Source organism: Nilaparvata lugens, chromosome 2, assembly GCF_014356525.2.
Source record: "Nilaparvata lugens isolate BPH chromosome 2, ASM1435652v1, whole genome shotgun sequence".
Taxonomy (NCBI): Eukaryota; Metazoa; Arthropoda; class Insecta; order Hemiptera; family Delphacidae; genus Nilaparvata; species Nilaparvata lugens.
In genome coordinates this window covers 66,426,133-66,449,612 of record NC_052505.1, presented here as the reverse complement: position 1 = coordinate 66,449,612, position 23,480 = coordinate 66,426,133, and the positions used below count along the sequence as shown (strand labels likewise).

At 33.6% G+C, this 23,480-nt stretch overlaps 1 protein-coding gene across 3 annotated transcripts in view; it reads left to right on the top strand.

The window, feature by feature from the left end:
- Window positions 1–415: 415 nt before the first annotated feature.
- The window catches only part of LOC111055245 (queuosine salvage protein), a 29,111-nt gene continuing 6,046 nt past the window's right edge, over window positions 416–23,480 (top strand). The window contains exons 1-4 of one of the 3 annotated variants that reach the window (XM_039422508.1): window positions 416–560; window positions 14,049–14,206; window positions 18,555–18,782; window positions 22,296–22,446. In XM_039422508.1, the coding sequence (XP_039278442.1) occupies window positions 14,114–14,206; window positions 18,555–18,782; window positions 22,296–22,446 (472 nt within the window). In that variant the 5' untranslated portion in view covers window positions 416–560; window positions 14,049–14,113. Of the gene's footprint in view, window positions 717–14,048; window positions 14,207–18,554; window positions 18,783–22,295; window positions 22,447–23,480 lie in introns of all 3 variants that reach the window. The other 2 variants (XM_039422507.1, XM_039422509.1) reach the window with 2 other exon arrangements.

Below are 23,480 nucleotides of genomic sequence, written 5' to 3'. Positions count from 1 at the left end.
TAGGTTTTTGCTTTGAAATCGCAATATGCTAGAAAGGGCTAGGATCCAGGTGGAATTATGCTTTTTGATATTTCAAAGGTGAAAAGATAGATTAGGGGGTTGAGATTTTGCTTTGAAATTGCAATATGCTGGAAGGGATAAGAGGTTTTTATCAAGAGTTATGTTCATTTATGTTTCAAATGTAAAAGGGGAGGTTATGGGGTTAGGTTTTTGCTTTTAAATGACAATATTCTGACTTATAGTGTTTTTTAACATCAGTTAAATAGCAACCGTTATATTTTATTAATAATATTATTCAAAAGTACTCTTTATTCTATTGGATAAAATAATAAAATATTGATTATAATATTGAATTTGATGATAAATCATCATTGGATAATAGAATGATGATTGGCTCCAGTTACAGTGCTCAGTAACCATCATAACAAAAAGAGCATTACATTTTTAAAGAGCTGATTGAATGGAACGGAAAAAACCGTTACTAACACATGCGCGATACGGCGCTGACTGAGACTTTGACCGAGAGTGGTTTGTTTGTCTATAAATTCAAAAATTTAAAGGTTAGATATTTTGCATGTATAATTCTGTTTAAATTACTTTGAATTGACTTTTGAAAATTTCAATCAATTAAATAATTTAATATTTAAATAATTTAATAATCATTAATAATTGAATCAAAGGTGGGTGTAACAGTGTGAGCAACAACAAACAAAAAAGTAACGTTTTGAACACTTTTTAGCTCCAGTCTAAAAGTTACAAGATTAATAAAATAAATACTGGTATGTTTGTAAGCACTATGTGGCTTCACCAGATATGTAAGCAATATGTGCCTACACCGAGTATGTAAAGGTGGGGAAATGAAAACAAGAAATGATCGTACTGGTTTTGATAATTAAAACAAAACAATAAATTATTTGTACAAAAAAATTAGAATTATAATTATAAATTATGAAATAACAATAAAAATATGAATATTTCAAGGGCTACTCGCTTGGCTGCTAGTGAAGATTAAATTTGTTGTGGTTATGGAAAATTTAAAACAATGACTCAGTAGTCACCTACCTTTATGATAATGGCCCCCAATTTGGCATCCACTGGTTAATCGCGACGTTAATTAATAATGAAAAATAAATAAAAAACTGATCTAATGAAGTGGGTTCAGATCCCTTCTTATTCAATAATACAATTCTCTTTAAACTGCCCGAACTGTGACAGGAAAACTGTATTATAAAACAAGAACAAAATCTATCCCCTTCACCAGAACAGCCGGACTTTTACTCTCAGTCCTAACGAACGAGCTCACACACCACTAGTAAAATTTTGGGTATTAATATATAACTCAGTCAATGCCAAACATGAAGCCATTTCAAATACATATTTTTATCAGTCGCACAAGCCGAGCACGTTTGTTATGAAAAACAAAAGAGAAACTACAATAATTTTGATAACAAGTGAAATAAACAATCTTTCTGTCGATGACAAAACTGTTCAAAGGCAGAAACACCGTTCATTAAACTTTTCGTAAAATAAAACTCTAAAATCCTGATCAATATGAGATAAATATATGAATCATATATATGTCCCATATGACCAGGTGACACATCACCCATCCCGCTGAAAGACTCGTCCCTGAGTCTGTAGTCAAGAGGGGAACAAAAAAAAAAAAAAATAATGATTAAACAAAATAATATACTCGGGAAACAAACGTGTGCCTGATTGACTTGATAATGCTACTATACATTGAAATCAAACTTTTACATAGAAAGGTAGGTTACTCAAACTAAATTACAAACATTCAAATCAAATTCAAAACGAAACTATGCTGCACAATAACATTGATTATATATGAAACTAACTTTCAATATTATACACATTAATATACATGAATATTCAACTTATTATGAAAAGAAAATCTCAATTGACAATAATTTATTTGTGAATCAACATTGAACTACTTCAAAAGCTGCAATAAAAATCGAGAAAAAAAAAAAAAAAAAACTTTATAAGTACATTATGACTCATAACTATATAGTCAAGAAAAAAAAACAATAAAACAGTTAATCCATCAAAAAGTAACTATATAACTCCTAACTATCGATTATATGTATCTTGGGTTGTGCTACCGTTACAGCAGATAATTTACACACATACAACTTGATGCCTAAATATGCACAGAATAAAGTTAAAAACCCTAACCAGCCAAATAATATATAAAAAACAAAACTAGAGGAATTTACAACATCTCCCCAAGAATTTGGAAGATCTACTTTGTGAAATATATCTGACGATATTACGTCTTGAACTGTAAATTCCGGAACCTTTATATCTATATCAGTTTTTAAAATTTCGCTAAAATTAACAAAATTAGGATTGAAATGCGGTTGCAAAACATCAATTTTCAACGAATTAAACTTAACCCAATGCAAAGGTAAGTAATGGAGAACCTGAGGTTGTTTATCAACATTTGCGTCACACGGAAAAGTCTTTCTCACCATTATTCTCCCGCCGACCGAAATCTCGCAATGACAGGGTAAAACCACATACATTGCTCCCGGAATAGGTTGAAGATGATGAAACGAACCTCCCTCGCAAGTGACTGTAGTGTTGGCCTGTATATTCGCGACGATATACTCCGAAGGCGAAAATTCGACGATCTCCAACTCCTGCTTAGCTGGACGACAGCTTAAACTGCAATATTGTTGGATGTCCTTCAGCTCTGTCGCCGCAAACAAGTGATGCATACATCTTGATGACATATGTCCTCCATGCACCAGCCGCGGAAGATAGCATAAGAAATCGTCCTGTGCCCGACAAGAAGAGAGATGATCTCCCGAGATGACCTGAATCTCACCGTCCTCCTGTCTCCGCGCCAAAACGAAATCCTGCTGCTGAAGCTGACAAATCTGGCCGTCGAAATACATAGGTGTCCTCACATACTTGTGCAATTGAAACTGTCCGCCGATGCTGACCAACGGTACTTTTAAGCTAAGCACCATGGAGTTCTCCTTCACCACGCAAGTCGTAAGTGGAAGATCAAAATATCGCTGCAAATCCGATAGAGGTATAGCTAACTGGTGTCCTTTCGACTTATATCCTTTCTCCAATCTGAAGAGATCTGAACGTAATAAATTGGGGTGTACCAGCGAAAAGGGTAAAAGCTTTTTATCACAGCGTTCCTTCGCAGTATTTATGAATTCCTGCCGTGATAAAATATTTACATGTGAGTAGAGGTGAAAAATGTAAATTAATAACTGGTTTGTGAACAGTGTTTTCTCCTCCGATACATTCTGTTGTACGAATAATCTCATACTGTCTGTTAATTTGCTATACGCATCGTGAAATTGCTGAGAAAAATTTCCAGCAAACTGCCTCAAGTTGCGAGAAATCCGAATTAAATCTTTGTGGTCGTCTGCAACCAACCCTTGGAATGCGTTGAGGTGATCAGCTACATGTTTTTCGTTGAATTCCAGCTTATGAAGTTCCCCATCCGTCGCGACTGCGCAACAAAAATGAAGAAAATCGCCGACAACATCGATCGCTCTGGTCTTTCGTGAAGCTTGAGTTCCCAAACGAATTGAAGAGTTGAAAGCAGCATGACTGTTGCGAAGAATTCCGTTTGTAGAATTATACAAAACTTCTACCGCATCCGCTAAACTGCAATCCTCTTGTTGACAGTTAGGCCAGAACACCCTTTCCGCCTGCAAGATGTCGAGCTGAGCTGCCGGGAAATCTACCTCGTATGTTAGTGGAACCGATGATTCATACGCTACAGCGTGACGTAGCTCCTTGTAGAAAACTCCCGCGAAGACCCTGACTGCCTCCAGTTGCGCCGTGAAAGTCGTGAGAATGAGAAATGACGCAAAATGTACCATAATTGACATGTTTATGCGTAACAGAACCTCTTACAAACAAAAAAAACTCTACTTGAAGCAACCGCAAATGAATCGTAATAAAAAAAAATCAAGAGAAACGTTTACAATAATATTAATAAACTCGACGTGAATATTACAATTAACAACTGGACTGGCTGGTTAGCATATATTATTAATCAGAAACCTAGAAATGATACAATTTATTAGAAGTGCATAGGCCTATATATATATATACTGGAACAATTCTGAAATCAGAACAATATATGAGTCATATGAAAACAAAATCACAATCATACAATAAATCATCAGAATATAAAAACTTATACTCTAGTTATATTTTTATTGAGAAAGAAATTCAAGTCAAAATAAAAGTGAATAAAATATTCATCCATCAAAAATATAATTGTCTTATAACAGCTTCATTATGAATTTCTATTAGTGAACGTTTAAAAGTATCAATAACAACGTTTGTCACTCAATGAACGACCTTGCCCTGGATATGAATAACAAGATTGACAACTAAACAAAAATACGTGACAATTGCACTTTCTTAACGTAGGTCACATCAGTACAAACGCAAAAATAAAATAACAAAACAATGAATTACATTACTGTACTTTTTCGTGGCACCAAATATTAAAACGTACCATGATTTATCGAGAAAAAAAAAGAAAGTTATATCAGTGATAATGTTATATTACAAAAATGTAACATGTAATCAGAATATGTAATTATGTGAATGAAACATGACCATTTGGTTATCATAAAATGGTAAACTATCCATCAACCATATTTCCTGTTCATTTTCCTGGAATAACCATAATTTGAAATAACTGAGATATAATTATAATGACTATGAAATATAACATGGTTAATCATAACTGTAAAATCAATACAAAATCAATAATGCAACTGTGAAATTAAATGTAAAACCCAGCCAAATACCAATTTTCATAGGTAACTGTACCCTAAAATTATAAATATGTAACCATGGAATAATAAACCCTCTTCTATAATAACTGATTCTATATCGTAAAACATGGTTCTACAATGATTACCAAAAATCACTTCTGAAAATAAAAACTCAACCATAATAATAAGCCCTAAACTCAACCTATTGTGCCAAAAGAAAAACTTTTCTACTCAAAACCATTAATATTAGAACCATGACACAATGAAACTCAAATATTATCATGAAATATAATCAAGAATATAGTAATCATTAGTTTATACTGAGAAAAAATTATAAAACGAAATTCAATTCAAAGATATAAACGTATAAAACTGAAACTCTGCTATCCATAGCTAAAAAATTCCCCTATAACCGTTTATTATAACCCATGGACAATAAGTTTGGTCTATATTACCATTGAAAAATATGGACTTCACCTCCAGCAACAATAATCAGTAATAATACTTTAATAAAATTTTACGAGGACTTATAATTATAGGCTTGAATCATAAGACCCCATCGAAAACAGATCAAATAAATAAAATATAATCCTATTATTCAACCACTGGATGATAAATCCATAAATATTATAATCAATTCTGATAAACAATGATGGAATGATAAATAATTACGAATAATATTTACAAAAATTCTCTTAGGGACTTTAATATAGCGCATAACTTCAAAAAAATACGACTTAAAAAAATGACTATCACCATTAAACCTTAAATATCAACACCTTATGACAACAAATTCAAATATTCAATTCATGAATTCTATCAACAAAATATCTACCTTTAATAACCCTTGAAAATATTTCAATAAAACTTATTCATAACCTTAATATAATGAAATATAAAATCCAAAGGGCCAAAATTCTAAAGTGAAATATCTCAGAACCCTTTGCCCTAAACAAAATTATAATTATCGCAATGCTAAAATCTATGCTAAGAAAATATGAAACTGCAATAAAATTTTTTTCGAAAATCGACTTTTTCCGAATTTGTCTGAAATTTCTAGACTAACAATCAAGATACGCCGCATACCTTGTAATCATCATAAATCGTAAAAAAAAGAACTCATCGGAATAAACGAATACCACTTATAACTGAAAACCAAAATCCAATATATGTAGAATACAACTATCCATCAAATATCATGAAACCAAAATGAAATCCCAACATAAACCATAGAAAAATAGCAGATAACCATTTAGCAAAAACGCGCGAAATTCAAAATCAGTAGATAACCATTCAGCAGAAACGCGCGAAATTCAAAATCCGTGTCTGACTGTAGCCGAAAATTTACTACCTATTGAAATAACTCACGAACCCTCAAATATCTCAAAAATATCTACTTCACATATCCTATCCCATTTTAGAAATGCAAGCGAATGACCTAAAATTCATCTTTAAATTCAAAAAAAAAATTTTTTGCTACTATACAAGGTCACCAACAAAAACTATAAAATGAAAAACCTCAAAACCCTTTGCTCTAAACAAAATTTTCCACAGAACAAAGTTGAATGTACTCATCCTAAAAAATAAGATTCCCGAAAAAAAAAATCGAAAATTCACAAAATTGTTTTCCATGAACTGGAGATTTCTGAATTTTTCGATAATTTCGCCTCTTGGCAGCCAGTAGAGCAAAAATTTAGTAGAAGTCAATCAATATCGAACGCTATCAAAATCGTCGTTTGAAAAACTTCCTTCACAACAGATTCGTTCGGTGAATTACATTGAATTTCCAGAATATGTTTCAAAATACTAAAACAAAACTTTATATAGAGAAAAAAATCACAAAACCCCAAAAAGAAAATTTTTGAAAATTATTGAAAATACCTAACTCGAAAACTACTGCCCTAATCGAAAAATTTTATTGGACATAAACGATTGAAATTATCACTACCTACAAGCTCAGTGAAAAAAAAATCATAAAATCCCAAAATTTAATTCACCTGTCACATGACTATCATCCCAACGAAAAAAAAACTCAATATCTAGATTACAGACGACATTATTATGGTATAATGATTGAAATAAAACTTTTTCCACTTTTCCACACCTTGCTATGACTTTCGTTCATGAAAAAGTTTCATTCTCCTTACATGAATAATTTCTGGAACAATCTTTCCCCGCTTTTCTAATAACACTTCATAGTTTAAATCAGATAACTTCCTTGATACCACAAAAGGCCCATGAAAAGGATTATTGAATTTTTTACAAGTATCAGCCTGATACCTAGGATACGAAACTAGAACTTTATCTCCTTTATTGAAAGCTACTAATCTATGTCTTTTATCAAAACTATCTTTTTGTTTTTCCTGCACTTCTCTTAATATCTCCGGTAATCTCTCACGGACCTTTGCTAACGATTTTAACTCCTCTAACCTATCCCTACAAATAGAAGAAGGAAGGAAAGCAATATCCACAGGACTTCTAGGAACGAATCCAAACACCAAGTAATACGGCGAAAACCCAATTGAATCTTGAACTGCTATATTATAAGAAAAACATACATGCCTAATACAGCTCGCCCAATTAGACTGATCACCAGATACGTAACATCGCAACATAGTTACTAAAGTGTCATTATACCGCTCTGTTACACCCTGAGTGGAAGGCATATAAGCAGAACCGAACTTCTGCTCTACTCCCAATGATACACAAAAATCCTTGAAAATTTCAGCTCGAAAATTTGACCCATTATCCGTGTGAATAACTTTAGGTAATCCATATAAAGACGCAAAATCTAAAATGAACTTAGCAGTATTCTTAGCATCAACAGCGTGCACTGGTTTACAGAATGCGAATCTCGTCGTCCTATCTACCGCTACCAAAATATACTGGCAATTATTACTTTTCGATAATGGACCAACTGCATCTATACAGATTGTATGAAAAGGCTCACCTGAAATTGTTATAGGTTTCAAAAATCCAGCCGGTTTCAACCTCGACACCTTTGCCTTTTGACAAACTTCACATGATTTCACATACTCAACTACATCTTTCCTGACAGTAGGCCAATAATACCTATCCTTGATTTTAGACAACGTTTTATCTATCCCTAAATGTCCCCCGAACTGCAAAGAATCATGATATTGTTTCAATACAGTTGTCACCAAACTCTCAGGAACGACCAACAAAAATAAGGCTGCGCTTTTGACCTGTGCTTCCTTGTAGTACAATATGTCATCTCTTAAAACATAATTTCTAGCTTTTCGTGCAATAGTTCTCTCCGCTGACTCTAAATCCAACAAAGCGTCATATATCTTTTTCAAAAACGGATCCTGTTTTTGCAATAATCCTATATTTATACTAGTAATCATGTTAGCGGATTCTTGCGCATCATCTCTAATAAGTTGATTCTGTAGAGAAGTTATTTCTTCGCTCGTAATGACAAAAGAGAATTCAAAAAAATCGTTCTCAATAACCTTTTCCCCTGGCGCCCTAGACAAAGCGTCAACCAATTGTAATGTCTTGCCTGGTTGATAATGAATATTGAAATCAAACTGAACCAATTTAGTAACCATTTTTGCTAAACGTGAACTTGGTTCCTTGATATTTCTGTAATACTGTAAACTACAGTGATCCGTTACAACAGTAAACTGTTTGTTTAGAAGCCAAGATCTGAAATGCATAACTGAATACGTGACTGCCAATAATTCAAGCTCAGTGGCCGACCAATTTGATTCACTCTTAGTTAATCTTCTTGAAACAAATGAAACTGGATGGATAGTACCGTCCTCTAATTTCTGACTCAAACACCCAGCAATCCCTACAGAACATGCATCTGTGTATAAGAAAGTTTCCCGATTATCACAATAATGAACTAAAACTGGACTCGATATAATACAATTTTTCAACTCCTCAAACACTTGTTGGTGACTTTCTAACCACTCAAACCCTTTATCTTTCTTAGTTAACTGCGTCAACACATATGCTCTTTTAGATAGACATGGGATAAATTTACGATAGTAAGACACTGCTCCCAAAAATCTCCTTAGCTCAGTGACTTTAGTGGGTACCGGAAAATTTTTTATAGATTCTACATTCTCCGCCAATGGCGCTAATCCTTCATTTGAAACAAGATGTCCTAGAATTTTTAAAGACTGAAAACATATTTTCGACTTGTCTGGATTTAGTTTCAAATTACACTCCCGGATTCTTTCAAAAACCTCCTTCAACTCTTTAATGTGCTCTTCCACCGTTGCTGAAAATATATATAGATCATCTATATATAACAACATACTCTTATATAACTTATCACTGAAGATACGCGTGACCTCTCGTTGAAACGTATTGGGACTTATAGCCAACCCCTGAGGTAGTTTCTTGAACTTATATAAACCCAATGGCGTCGTGAAAGCCGTCAAATGTTGAGATTTTTCCTCTATAGGCATAGAATAAAAAGCTGATGTCAAATCTAACGTTGTGAGAAACTGAGCTCCAGCCAAGGATTCTAAAATTGTACCGGGATTCGGCAATGGATATCGATCTTTGATAATTTTTGAATTCAATTTCTTGTAATTGACCACCATCCTAGGAGGCTTGTTCTTATATCTAACGAGAAAAGCTGGAGAAGCATAACCTGATCTACATTCCTCAATCACATTAGCCTTTTTTAATCCATTTAAAATATCTTGTAATTCCTCTCTTTCACTAGCAGCGAATTTGTATGGTGAACAGAAAATTGGAGACTCGTCTATCAATTGAATTTTTACTGGTGGCAGTTTTGACACCGGAATATCATATTTATCTTTCGCAAAAATATCCTTAAAATCTTCAACCAATGCATAAAACTCATTTTGAACTGACTTTTCTAACTTATCATTAATAGAAACTTTTTCTGTGATACTCACATGCTCGATTATATTAACTGGAGCTGATAACATCTTTCTTGAATTATCATACATCAATTTCCCAATACATTCATTATTTTCGAGAATAATCTCATTTGAATCGACATTGCTAGCAATAAAATTGAGACCTTCTCTGCTCTGCGATACGAAACCAATTATTGACTCCTTATCAATAAAATAATTTTTGCGATTTTTAAAACCGCTGACCACATAATTCGACTCCAACGTAGAAAAATGTTTTTCTTCACCTGAACTCAATTTGATATAGTCTTTTAAAAATACATCTTTACTAATCATTGGCCTACTTTCATCCGCTCGCAAAAGCCCAGCGTCATCAGTTGATTGCGAAATCGTAGCATCGCCTATCACTTGCCGATCCAACAACTGAACTACTGACTCAGCCGAATTGTGAATTTTTAATGTGTATCTCTCATTTTCACTGTATTTACCTACAGAAATAATATCCAACTCTGATTTATTTAACTTGAATGATAATTTACTGTCCTCATTAATTTGCTTATCAACATGAACATCAATATTTAATATCTCTTTCGGTTTTATAATAACCTGCTCATCCATTTTAACTTGAATTAAATTCGTCTTCGCAATTTCATCATGTACTGAAAATGGAACAACAATACTGTTATTGTTTAAAAGAATCTTCATCTCTTGTTTTTGAAAATTTAAACGGACTCCGTGTCGAGACAAAAAATCAACACCCAACAATAACTGTATGGACAATGATCTCACTACAAAACATTCCCAAGTGACATTGACTCCATCAACTTGAAAATCAAAACAAACCTTGCCCAACGACTTAACTGGTAACCCATTCGCGGCTGTGAGAATGACGTCTGTTTCAAACAATGACTGACCTTGACAATGATCAATCAATTCAAGATTAACGAGTGAGACACTTGAACCCGTATCTAATAATATCTTTATATTTTCTTCGCAAGATATTCCTTGAATTGATATCGGCGTTTTATGATTCTTACTCAACAATGAATTTGAATAACTAATAAATTTCTGACTATCACCATCCTCAACATGATCCATACTCATATTTGTTTCTACTATGCTATTACCTATAGGTTTTGAATCCTCAACACACAATATCCCATTTTTAAATGACGTTTCTGTCACACCTGATTTAGTATTATTATTATTATCATCATCGATGTCTTTTACATCCGATTCTTGCAATTCATCACGTTTGTTACGTGAAAAGGGGCCCCTATACTCTGTCGCCGAGAACTGAGCCCCCGCTACAAGTTTTTTGAGTCATTCTTTCTCCCATTGTACCTACACGACATAGTGGAATGATTTTTGGCATTGCATATATGACAAAAAAATTCATCTTCCGTTTTTTTGTTTCTCAAATTAAACCTGCATTCAGCTGTCGTATGCGTAGTGGTCTCACATATCGCACACCATCTTCTTTGAAACTTGATATTTTCTTTGTGATGAATATCTCCCTCTCTATCATTCCTATTTCTTCGATCAAACCTATTCCCTTCAAACCTATTTCCTTCAACCCTATTCCCTTCAAATCTATTTCCTTCGAACCTATTTCCTTCAAACCTATTTCCTTCATACCTATTTCTATTAAACCTTTGACCCTTCTCAATACCATTGTTGAATTTGTTCCCATAAGACCTATTATTTTCGTTGCCACTCGTATTGCTGTCATTGAATCTTCTCCCCGCTAATTCTTTTTCCGCAATAAGTTTATCCACATTTCTACTTATCTGCATAATGTGATGATCATATGAATCCCGTTGAACTATTGAAGCTTTGCCTAGACCTACTCTATCTTCCACTATGTATTGAGAAAATTCAAAACGCTGTAAATTTCTTTCTAACTCATCGATGGATTCGTTAGGCAGCATTATTACCCTATCCTGAATATGAGGTAACAATCCTTTCAATACATATTTTATTTTCCTACCTTCCGACATATGCGGGTCAACCTTTGAGCACAATCCTAAAACTTGGGCCATATATTCCCTAGCTGCTTCACACGGTTTCATTCTTATGTTTGTCAACTCCATTTCATACCTATCCATGTGAATAGGCTGATAATACTTTTCGAGCTCAGATCGAACATTTTTGTAATCCCATCTATTCGCTTCCGTCAACGAGAGTTGGATCATATCTAAATATTTCAAAGGACTGCCTTCTAAGTAAAATGGTAGATATAGTAATTTATCCTTTTCATCCCACGAATTTGCATTTGAAACTCTTTCAAAATGAATAAAAAAATCTATAACATCCTCCGATTTCTTTCCTCCATATATCCGTGGAGCTAAGAAAGGTCGCTTTTTATCAGCCATATTCAATGTTTCAAATGAACCAACTGTATCCGATTTTATAATAGCGTCTGTCTGAACCGCACTATCTTTATTTTCAATAAAAGTTTTATTAAGAATATTTGAATCCTCGTCTCCAGATATAGGTTGTTCACTTTTACTAACTTCTGAGGAATCCAGAGTAAATTTTCTTCTCAACGTCTGCTCTAAAAAGGCAAGATTGGGATGCTGTAACGCTAATTCGTTCGATAACCTGACCCCTTCTATTATATGATTCAGAGCTTTCTCTTGACTAAGTAAATGCTGTTCAGGCTGTAACAACGACAATTTCAAGATCCTAATATGAGATCTCAAAAAATCTAAATCCGCATTTGGGGGAACAAACAATCTATATTGCTGAGCTATAAACAACGCTTCTTTAAGATTCAATTCTTTTGTACGAATATTCCTAAGATCTACCACTGCACTCATTCCATAATACAAATATAAATGAGAAGATAAATCACAACAACAACACAGCAACAAATGAAAACACAAAATTGAATCTTCACTGAGGTAACCGAAAAAGTCCAAATTTTAAAAGCTGGATTAAAAACCCTTCGAGCCTCCACCAATTATGTAAACAATATATGGACGGCAGGATAAACCTCCACTAAATATGTAAGCAATATGTGCCTACACCGAGTATGTAAAGGTGGGGAAATGAAAACAAGAAATGATCGTACTGGTTTTGATAATTAAAACAAAACAATAAATTATTTGTACAAAAAAATTAGAATTATAATTATAAATTATGAAATAACAATAAAAATATGAATATTTCAAGGGCTACTCGCTTGGCTGCTAGTGAAGATTAAATTTGTTGTGGTTATGGAAAATTTAAAACAATGACTCAGTAGTCACCTACCTTTATGATAATGGCCCCCAATTTGCCAGCCACCAAAATTACATTTAAACTTCGAAATAACATTAAATAAGGATTCTAAATGGTCAGGCATAAGACCTCTGAGCCATCTAAGAATTCTTTTTTTGAAAACAAGTTGATTTTGAACCCTCTTGATTTCAATTGGGATGTTATTAAAAAACTTGGGGCCAAGAAATACAAAAGATTTCTGGAAACAAGTGGTATACGATTTGGGAAGTCTCAGTAAATCAGCTGTCACTCTCCAGCTATCCAATTTGATAGCTGGGAACATCCCTGTGCAACGTATGACCACCGTTTCCAGACATTACAAAGAACATATACAGGACCTTAAACACATACATATATCTAAGAGGCAAACATCCAAGGCACTGAAATAGAGGAAAAGAATGTTCATATCTACCCTTTCTATTTATAACACGGACAATCGATTTCTGCACCGTTATCAATGGCTTCAAGTGACAAATATAGGTGGAGCCCCAACAATTAATACCATAACTTATTTTTGGATCAACAAATGCAAAACATAACTGCCTAAGAACATTTAAAGGGAGAAATTTATTCAAGAAATAGAATTTTCGCAGGACGAGTAACAGATAGTTTTTTATGATAGATATATGCTGAGACCAGTTAAGCTTTTCATCAACAATTACACCTAAATATTTAATGGCATTGGTCTGACCAACGACCTCACAGTCACAGTCATTCCGATCACAGGCACCATGAAACTTCAGTGCAGAAGGCAGTGTCCATGGTGTTGTTAATGTAAACAATATATATTTTGTTTTTGTAAGATTGAGCTGTATTCTATTGTGCCTGAACCAAAGCAATAGCTTATCCAAATCATCCTGCATCATTCTCTCTAATATATAACTATATATTACATAAATATTATTTAAATAATATATATAACTTATTTTAATACCCCCTGGGACCGCCACTGGGAAAAGTTTTATAATACTTTTAGAATTTACAGTGCAACTTGTCCTGTTGGTTTGTAGGAGTCGCTCTAATAGTAGCTAATGAATTTGGACTGTTTACAAGATAGCTGACCTTTGAAGTGTAACTTGGAATGCTCTAGTGGGCGTTTATTTTTTTCGTTTTTTTATATATTGAATTTTTTTTCCAGGAAGCGTATCGAGTAATCTTTATAATAGCTGCTGCTGAACTAATAATACTCACCTCTCAGATAATATGTTGTCTCCTAAGGAAAGTGGAAATTTGATAGCAAAAAAATCTGAATTAGTTTCAATCAATCAACAAGGAATTTCATCTTTGTCACAGCAGGTAAAATCATCAAAAATTTTAAAATTTTGTTATCACAAAATTTTGAATTGAACTGTCTGTAATATTTTGTTTGATTTACCTACATTTTCTGTCTCCATCCAAGTATAAATAATTAGAATGAGTAGAATGACAACTCCTCAGTCATCAAACTATACGGAGTGATATCTCCATTGAAGAAATAAGTAATCGTGTACCTACTACTATCACTTGGACATAAAAGATTTGAAAACATCCACCATGCTGGTAAGTGATAGAAGATCTTCAGCGCCAGCAGAAGTAAACAAACAGTCCCTCACTTTCGACAAACTGCCTACGTGGGGGGAAGTCCAAATTTGTCCTGCTCGAATTTGATTGAGAGTGTAGTTGCTCTCTTTGCTGTAGCGTTGACATGTTGCACCTCACATAATTATATAGCAGTGAAACCAGGATGTAGTGCCCAAACAAAATTAGGATGCTCAAACTGTGGAAGATGGGATTATCAAGTTCGCATACTTCCCTCAGGTGACAAGTTCTTTCTTTTGGACTAATAGAATGTCTCTTGCATGTGGTGAATAACCTCACATCCTGATCTGGATACCACACAAGATGATACCACGAAAACTGCATATAACATCAACAAGTCTTAACAACATTTCTCAGCGCTCTTATTTTCCTGAATGTGTGACTCTTGACAGTCTCTTACACACTCCTACCTTTGCGTTCATGTTAAATCCAAGAAGAGCAACAGGTAAAGATTTGGGCTGCCAAGAGTACAAATCATTAATTAGATCTGACCTTCATTGAGAAACAGCTTATTTGATGGAAACAAGTCCCTGGTCTCTGAAAAAAGTAATTGCTGTGCTCTCAAGTTTGCTGCTGTGGGTTCACTACCCTTACCAACAATATTATGGTATCAACCGCCGAGAAAAGGCTTGAGTTTTCCAGTTTCAGATCTTAATCAGTATCACCAAAGGACGAAGCATTGATACCTGTAGCACACCGAACCGTGAGGTACATGCTTCTCCTTTGAAGTTGCGCCGACTTCAAATTTATTTCGAAAAGTGTAGAAAGTCCTTGAATCTATCACTATATTCAATCGGTAAAACCGATTCATATTTGTGAAAAGGCTGGTAACTTATTTGTTTTGGACTTATTTTGAACAATTATGAAGCGAACATAGGCTATTTAATTTTATGCTGGTCGTCCAATTATATTTAAAAATGATTGTTTCTGATTTGACAATCGTTTGTGAAAATTTATAGTATTGTCGCTCGGAATGCTAGTTGCAAGCATTTGTATTTATGACTATTTGTTTAAGACTTTATCAATTGACAAATACCTTTAACCAATTTTGCGAATTCATGGAACTGTTCACCATGGTTACAAGTTATTTTTAGAACGTCGAACTGTCTGGTTACTAATAATTATTTCAGTTGTCTACTGGAATGCGTAGTGCCAACACGTTGCTCTTGTATTGTGTTTTTGTTTCTGCTCAGTACATTATTATTATTATTGACGATTATGAGCATATTTTATTGATTATTTTCATAGGACACAAATTTACAAAGGAAATATCATATATTATTCACGGTCACGGTAGTATGTTATTTTTTATTTCAATGTGTCCATGAACTACCTACTTATAATACCTACCTATACTTATGAATGCAAAGAACACTTGTGTAAAGCAAGAATAGATCTTAATTATAATTTAAATACTTCAACTAATTATAACTTCAAATAATATAACATAATTTTATTTATGAAATGTTTCAACTACCTCATAGTAGTGTAGTACTACCTAGTACAGTAGTGTAATGCGCTTTATTTCTTGATAAAATAACAGCATTAAAGTCATTAAAAGTCGTGATTATCTTTTTTTTTATAATAATTAGGAAAAATAAAATTCGTTATATTTTTTAAATAATGTTCATACATTCTTAGGGCTTATCTAGACTGTTTATTCTTGTGATAAAGTTAGGCCACCGTTGATGGGTTCGGATTGTTTCGGGAGTTGTTGATAAAAATAACGTTAATATCCTGAAATTCCTAAAGAAGCTGTTAGTTCTTTCCACAGACCTTCATAAGGATAAAATTTCTAAATGAGAATAGAATCTGTTCAAGAGAAAGAACTAAAACGATGCAGAAAAAACTAAGAGAAAGTACAAAAACGTATTTGAAATGGTTTTATCAAATCAAATCGTGTGTTCAAACAATTTGTTTTAGACTCACCAGTAATATTTATAGGATTTTTACTGAAAATTGGTTTTGATATTGGTTCAAAGGGGATAAAATGCTGAACATTTTGATGTCAATCACTTCTATGTAGTGCTGATGGTTAATTTGCTATGAGGGCTCAAAGCATTTTTACATTTGAATGCATGTTAAGCCGGGCCGAGAGGTCGCAGCATGACGTCACACCATAGCCGGCTGCGTTCTCCATTCGTCTTATGTGATCAATGCAACCTACTATATACTATTCTTGACTCGTGTAAAGTAGGTATTATTTTGTAAGATGTTTCCTCCATCAATTACTGAAAAATCGAAAGTCTTATTCTCGATTATGGCTTAGAAACAAAACGTTTTTTGAAGTTTCTAAAATTTATCAGAATAATTATATAAAGAAGTTCTCAAAAACTCAAACACTTCTATAGTGAGGTCCACGTTATAATGGCAGTGAAGAAAGATAGGAGGAAAACGTTGCCAAGTCTCTCCATTTTGCCACTGAGTGTACACAGCTGTTACTCAATTCATCCCATTAAATTTGATAAAATAATATTATCATTTCCTTGATAAGATAATCAATTCAATGTTAAATTAATCAAGAAAACATATTTTTTCATAGTGATTCAAAAATTTGCTTCCATAACTGAGATCAGAGTTTTATTTTTATACAAACCTGGAATAGCGGCTAATTTAAAAAGCTGTGATACAGCAATCTGAATTTCAAAACAACAGAAACTTTTTTTTTTTTTTAAGATTACGTCCTAAAGACTCCAGTCATGGAGTATAAGACAAGTCATGTTATTACATAATAATTCTAACACTAAGTAGTTCAACCTAGTTTAGGTTTGAAAGGAATTCTTGTACACTATAAAAAGCTTTATCAACTAAATATTTTTTCATTTGTTTTTTGAAAATCTTCAAATCATCATTACTTTTCAAGATTTGAGGTAGCTTGTTATAAAATTTCCTACCAATATAATCTGGTTTTTGTTCAAATAACCTACTATTGTGACCCATTATATGATAATCTGCTCTGTTTCGCGTATTATACTCATGAACATCTGAACTCTGGATCACACCACTCGTGTCACATGCATTACAACTTCATATACATACAAAGATGGCACAGTTAATAGACCAAGCTTTTTAAATAAAGGCCTACAAGAGTCTAACCTATTCACTTTCTCTATACATCTGAGTGCCTTCTTTTGAATCTTAAACACTCTGTCCATATTTTGTTGAGATGAATTACCCCATACTAAAATAGCATACCTAATATGAGATAGTATTAGTCCATGGTAAGCAGTTAACAGTAGTTTTTTTATCATTCAGCCTAGCAAGCTGCCGCAGGACAAATACCCCAGATGATATCTTATTACATATCCTCTCAATGTAAGGATGCCATGTTAATTTCCTGTCCAATAAAATTCCCAAGAATGCTACTTTCTCTTCTTGGTCTAATTCATTTTCCTCTACAAACACATTTATTTCTCTATCCTCTACTGAATTATATTTACTTTTGAATTGTAGGAATTGACATTTCTTACTATTTATTGTTAATTGCCTTTGCTTCAAGAATTGGACAATTGACTGTACTCCAGTAAAAGCATTTATTTCTAGACTATCTAATAAATAATTGTTAAAGATAAGCGATGTGTCTAACCTATATTTGTAGGCTAACTGAAGCATGGATGAAGTCTAGGATGGTTAGTTATCAACTTTTGAAATGTCATTTCAGCTATTTTAATTTGTGTTTCTCTTACGGTAATGTCTAAAAATTATTTCATTGTTTCAAAAATACATTTTAAATCAATTATACGACTTGTGTACCAAAGTATTTTGATAGAATGAAGGAAAAAATGGCGGCTGAGAATTGTTTGTTTACTTTTGTACAGTCACTGTCAAAAGTAAAAATAAAATATTCTGGCAAACAGACAACATTGCAAAGCTAGAGAGAGATAGCGCTATCTGTTTTGTTGTATGATAGAAAAGGACAGCAACAGTATTGTCAATCGTACACTGCCATTATAACGTGGACCTCACTATACTTGTTTTTGGGATTTAATTTGAGTTATGAACTTCTGTCGAAATCTAGCTAATTGTTGATATATATGTTCTGATAGTTCGTAGTTTTGTTGAACAGATTTTTGCTGCATTGAAGGATGGCACGCTTTCCATTTCAAATCTGCTGTCACAAGGCAGTTTTCCAGTCGGCTTAACTGAAGAAAAACTTGTCAACTGGTTGTTTGTTGTGGACACGCTCAACTTCTGCTTCTGGCCAATAAACGGAGGCAATTGGGAAGTGAACGCGAAAGGTCAAGTCCATACCGGCTACTTTGCTCTGTGTGCTGCTCTGGATGTTTCCAATGATGTAAGACTATATCCATATCTTTTTTGCTCGATTGAAACGAATTTGTCAATAATATACATAAATACCCGATTTTATTAAGCTGTGTTTACACTGAATCATGTTAGCGGCAAATAGTCATTATTCTTCAATTTTTTTTGCGACAATGTGTTAGTGACACTTCTTGTTAGCTACAACAGAAATACTGTGAATAAAGCAGAGCTAGCTCTCCAGCTACATAGTGTAAACGCATCTTTAGTGACACTTGTTAGCTACAACAGAAATAGTAGGAGTAATAATTCATTTTCTATTTCATTCATTTTTCTACTCAATGTACAGTTTGCACTTCTAAATAAACTGGTAGAATCGTATTCTGTTTTCTTTGGGGAATAGCTTGTTTATAAAATTTCTGTATTGGGATATGATTTTCAATGCTAGATGCAATCCACCTATCTTGAGAAGATAGTGAAAGAGCTTAGTATACTGATAAGCTCAGAATGGTTTGTTATCATCCCAAGGATTAATGATTTTATTTATCAAATCTGAAGCAAGTGTCCGCTATTTTGTCATTGGTGTGTTTCTTTTTTGTATTGTTCTTAATTATTTTCTTCCTTTATTGTTGTTATATATGTATGGGGCCTATATTATGCATCATTGCTCGACCGGCTTGATGCTGGAGGGTTGTTTTTTTTACTGTAATTTTTCTCTTCTTTTCATCAGTTTCTTTTTTAGTTTATTGGGTTATAATTTCGAGCTTTGAATGAAAATCAATAATGATTGAATGTTTATTTTGGACTAACATTTTATAAAAATTGTACACGTGGAATTCTATCCTTATCTTGGACTTTGTCACTTATAAATTTGGAAGAAAAATAACACAAGGACTACCTTATTATTTCATCTTTCAATGTTATTACATTAGTGTCATTTGCATTGTAAATAAATAAATAAATAAATTGTGTACCAGTTTTTATATCCTCAATTTCACTATATAATAATGTTTTTGACACTGACAATCTTACAGTTTTTCATATGAACATTTCTAGTATTAAAAAGAATTTTGATGTATTTATTTTATACTTGAATCAAATGGAGAAAAAGTCAGATATTATTGTTTTATGGGAGACATGGATAAAAACTGATTTTAATATGAACTTTTTCACTATTCCAGGTTACAAATCAAATTTCTCTTGTAATGTCAACATATGTGGTGGTCTTGTAGTTTTTTATAATGAAAACATCAAGTGTATCAAGTTAGACAGTAATCCAATTGAGGGGGCGGACTGTATTTTACTTAATTTTATCATCGGAAACTTTGTTTTTTCATTAATTGGAATTTATAGATGGCATACTGGAGGGAATATAAGGCCTTTTTTAGATTCATGTGGAAGGTGCTTGAGCAATGTAAAGCAGGAGGTGGTCATTTGTGTGGGAGATTTCAATATCAATATAAATAATTCTGATGATTCTAATGTTGATAAATACTTTGGCACTGAATGGCTTGGATTCCTTAATTAATCTGGATACTAGAGTAACAAATACCAGTTCAACATGTATCGACCACATATTATTTAGAGGTAGGCCCTTGTCTAATGTGTTAGCAGCTGTGGTTGATGCAAGATTGACTGACCACAGAGCTGCAATTCCTTGTAAAAAGATTATTCATAATAACAGAATCACCTATACCTCTAAGATAGATTATGTTATGCTGAATGGGTTACTTGAGATGGAAAATTGGAACTCTGTAATCAGTTGTGTAGATGTGGATGCTGCATACTGAACCTTTGAAAATATTTTGCTATATCGTAATACAATCTTCAAGAACAATATTATTAATGAAGCAGTTAGGAGGTCGGTAAACCACCGTTCCAGGGCGCTGAAACCATTTTCTTCAACTACAGATAATTTGTGGCTTGATAGATTGTGTACAACTCTCCTACTTGTGCTTTCGACTCTGGAGTACTGAGTCGAAAACATTCAACGTGTTAGGAAACAACTCAGTACTCGAAATTAATTACCATTCACTACACCCTCAGTAACTTACTACACCGCCTCATATGAACAATTAGTCAATTTCCGTACTGAAACAGACAGAACCCTTAGAACTAACAAACTAGATAAGAAATTTGATAACCTTCACATCAAGGACAATAAGACTAAGAGAGTGACAACCGAAAACACAAGTAGGAGAGTTGTACATAAAACCTTTTTTCAGAACATTTTCTTCAACTATTTGTGGCTTGAAAGATTGTGTACAACTCTCCTACTTGTGTTTTCGGTTGTCACTCTCTTAGTCTTATTGTCCTTCATGTGAAGGTTAGCAAATTTCTTATCTAATTTGTTAGTTTTAAGGGTTCTGGCTGTTTCAGTACAGAAATTGACTAATTGTTCAAGACGTTGACCATGTGACTCACGGACTGGGTCCCAGCTCCACAGTCGCTTGACCCATCATTTTCCCACACCCGTGCGGAAACGATTAGTGAGAGCCCACTCTCTTTTTGGCAAACTCATACCGACCACAATATGTAGAGTTGGGTCGCTCACCAACGTCTTATTCTGGCCATGAAAGCTCTGCCAAGCTTCATTCCAAGCTCCAGTCACCGAGAAGCCATCTGCTATCAGCTTGTAAGCTGTTCGCATTGGAGGGTGACGCGACTTCAGCCGTGTATGGCCAGGCGGAAGGTAGTTGGCAGTTGTGGCCCTTCTGTGATTTTCTCATACTCTCTTATCATGAGTGTGCCACTAACTGTCCTCATGGCCCTGTTGAGTTCAACATCAACATTTCCGACTTGTGTACTATTAAGCCATACTGGGGCACAATACTCTGCAGCTGAATAGACCATTGACAGTGCAGAAGTTCGCAGAGTTCTTGCATCTGCCCCTCAGGAGGAGCCAGCGAGGTGCTTCACAATAATTTATATGTATGCATTCGATACTTCCATGTGCGGTCATGCTCGAAAGAGCTTGCATATGTGTAATGTTACTTTATGTAATATTGTAATAAATAAATAAAAAATACTGTGTCACAGACAAGATTTTAGGTTGTATTTGGGTAGTGTTTAGACAATATGATGCCTTATATACCACTGACAAAAACAAAATTATAACATTATCAGTCAGTGATTTGTGTCAATGACAAAAAGTCTGTGACAATTCTGTCACTGACTTCGGTGTAAACACAGCTTAATAATGTATCCAAAGTCCCCAAGAAACTTGGTAACTTGCATCGTGAATAACACGAATAATGAGATTATCTCGACTTTTTTGTGATTTTATGGAATGAATATTTCAATAGATGTAGTTCTATTATTTTGGAGAACTTCAATTCATTAGGCTTCCAAATTGCATGATGTCGATTAATTTCATGGGTAATTTAAGAACGATGATTCTATTCACAAACATCCATTTTTCATTATCCAAAAACTTATGACCTTAATGCCCCGATTGAATTTTGTTTATCTGGTGCTTGCAACAATAATTGCTTACTCATGCTTGATAACTGCTTAATTTTGGTGTTACGCATTTTATAATTTTCAGAGTGAAGTTGACATGACTAATCCAGCTTACTATTCACAAATGAATCTTAACGATTTGCAAAAACTTTTGCAAATTGATTATGATCCTCTGTTGAAACAGAGACTTGATGCTCTTCATCAGGTTGGCAATATGCTTTTAGAAAACTACAACGGTAGGTAATTCATATTATTATAATAAAATATAATTTTAATTTTCACAGAATTGAGTTTATCATATTATGATTTTGCGATATCAATATTATATATTATATGATATAGAATATCATATTCATATTACGATATTCTCAATTCTGTGGAAATTAAAATTTCAGTTGCATGGTCAATGCTCACACAGTTTATGTAGTAAGATTCTATTAAAACTGTAAGCATTAGTTTAATGGGAAACGTTGGTTTTATTTATGAGCAAGTATGACAGTTGCACTCTCTATTCACCATTTAACAAATTTTTACTACAAAAATCGGTCAAAAGTTACTTTATTTTCACAGCGATCATCACTTTCCGCCAATACATTGTCTTTTAGTTGGTATTCATGGAGAATTGATATAATACAGTGATTTATGTGCATGACAACTTCTTAGATGACTTTTAACTAGTGTAGAAAAGATATGCTGCCATTCGAATTGGCACGACTTTTTGTATTGGCGTCTAGGCTTCTCCACACGCAACCGTGAATCTGAAGGACTCCCTCAAGACACTTGGTCTCAACAAAATTCTCATTGTATGTATAGATGAATACACTTTCGATTTTCCTTGAGGCAGACCTTCAGATTCACATTTGGGATGGAGCTGCCTTTAATCTACCCAAGTTAGTACTAACTCTTCAGGCCATGTTAGAGTAGAAAACACTTCACAATTTCCAATAATATTAATTATTTTTCCATTGATTAATATTTATTATTATTGTAAATTGTTTTTTTTTTCCATGAAATAAATCATTTGAATTCAAACAATGATTATAAACCTATTTACATATTTATAAAACATTAATGTATCACTGATCTTTGATTTCAGATCTAGGACCAGATTAGACAATTCTGACTCTGTCTGGAATCTCTCTGAATAGAACACATTAAACACTTGTTTAGTGCAAATGCGTGATTATTTTTATATGTGTTTCAGCTTGCAACAATATCTGCTCAATCTCTGTTTTATATAGTAGGTATTAAGAATACTATTAAGTGTGCT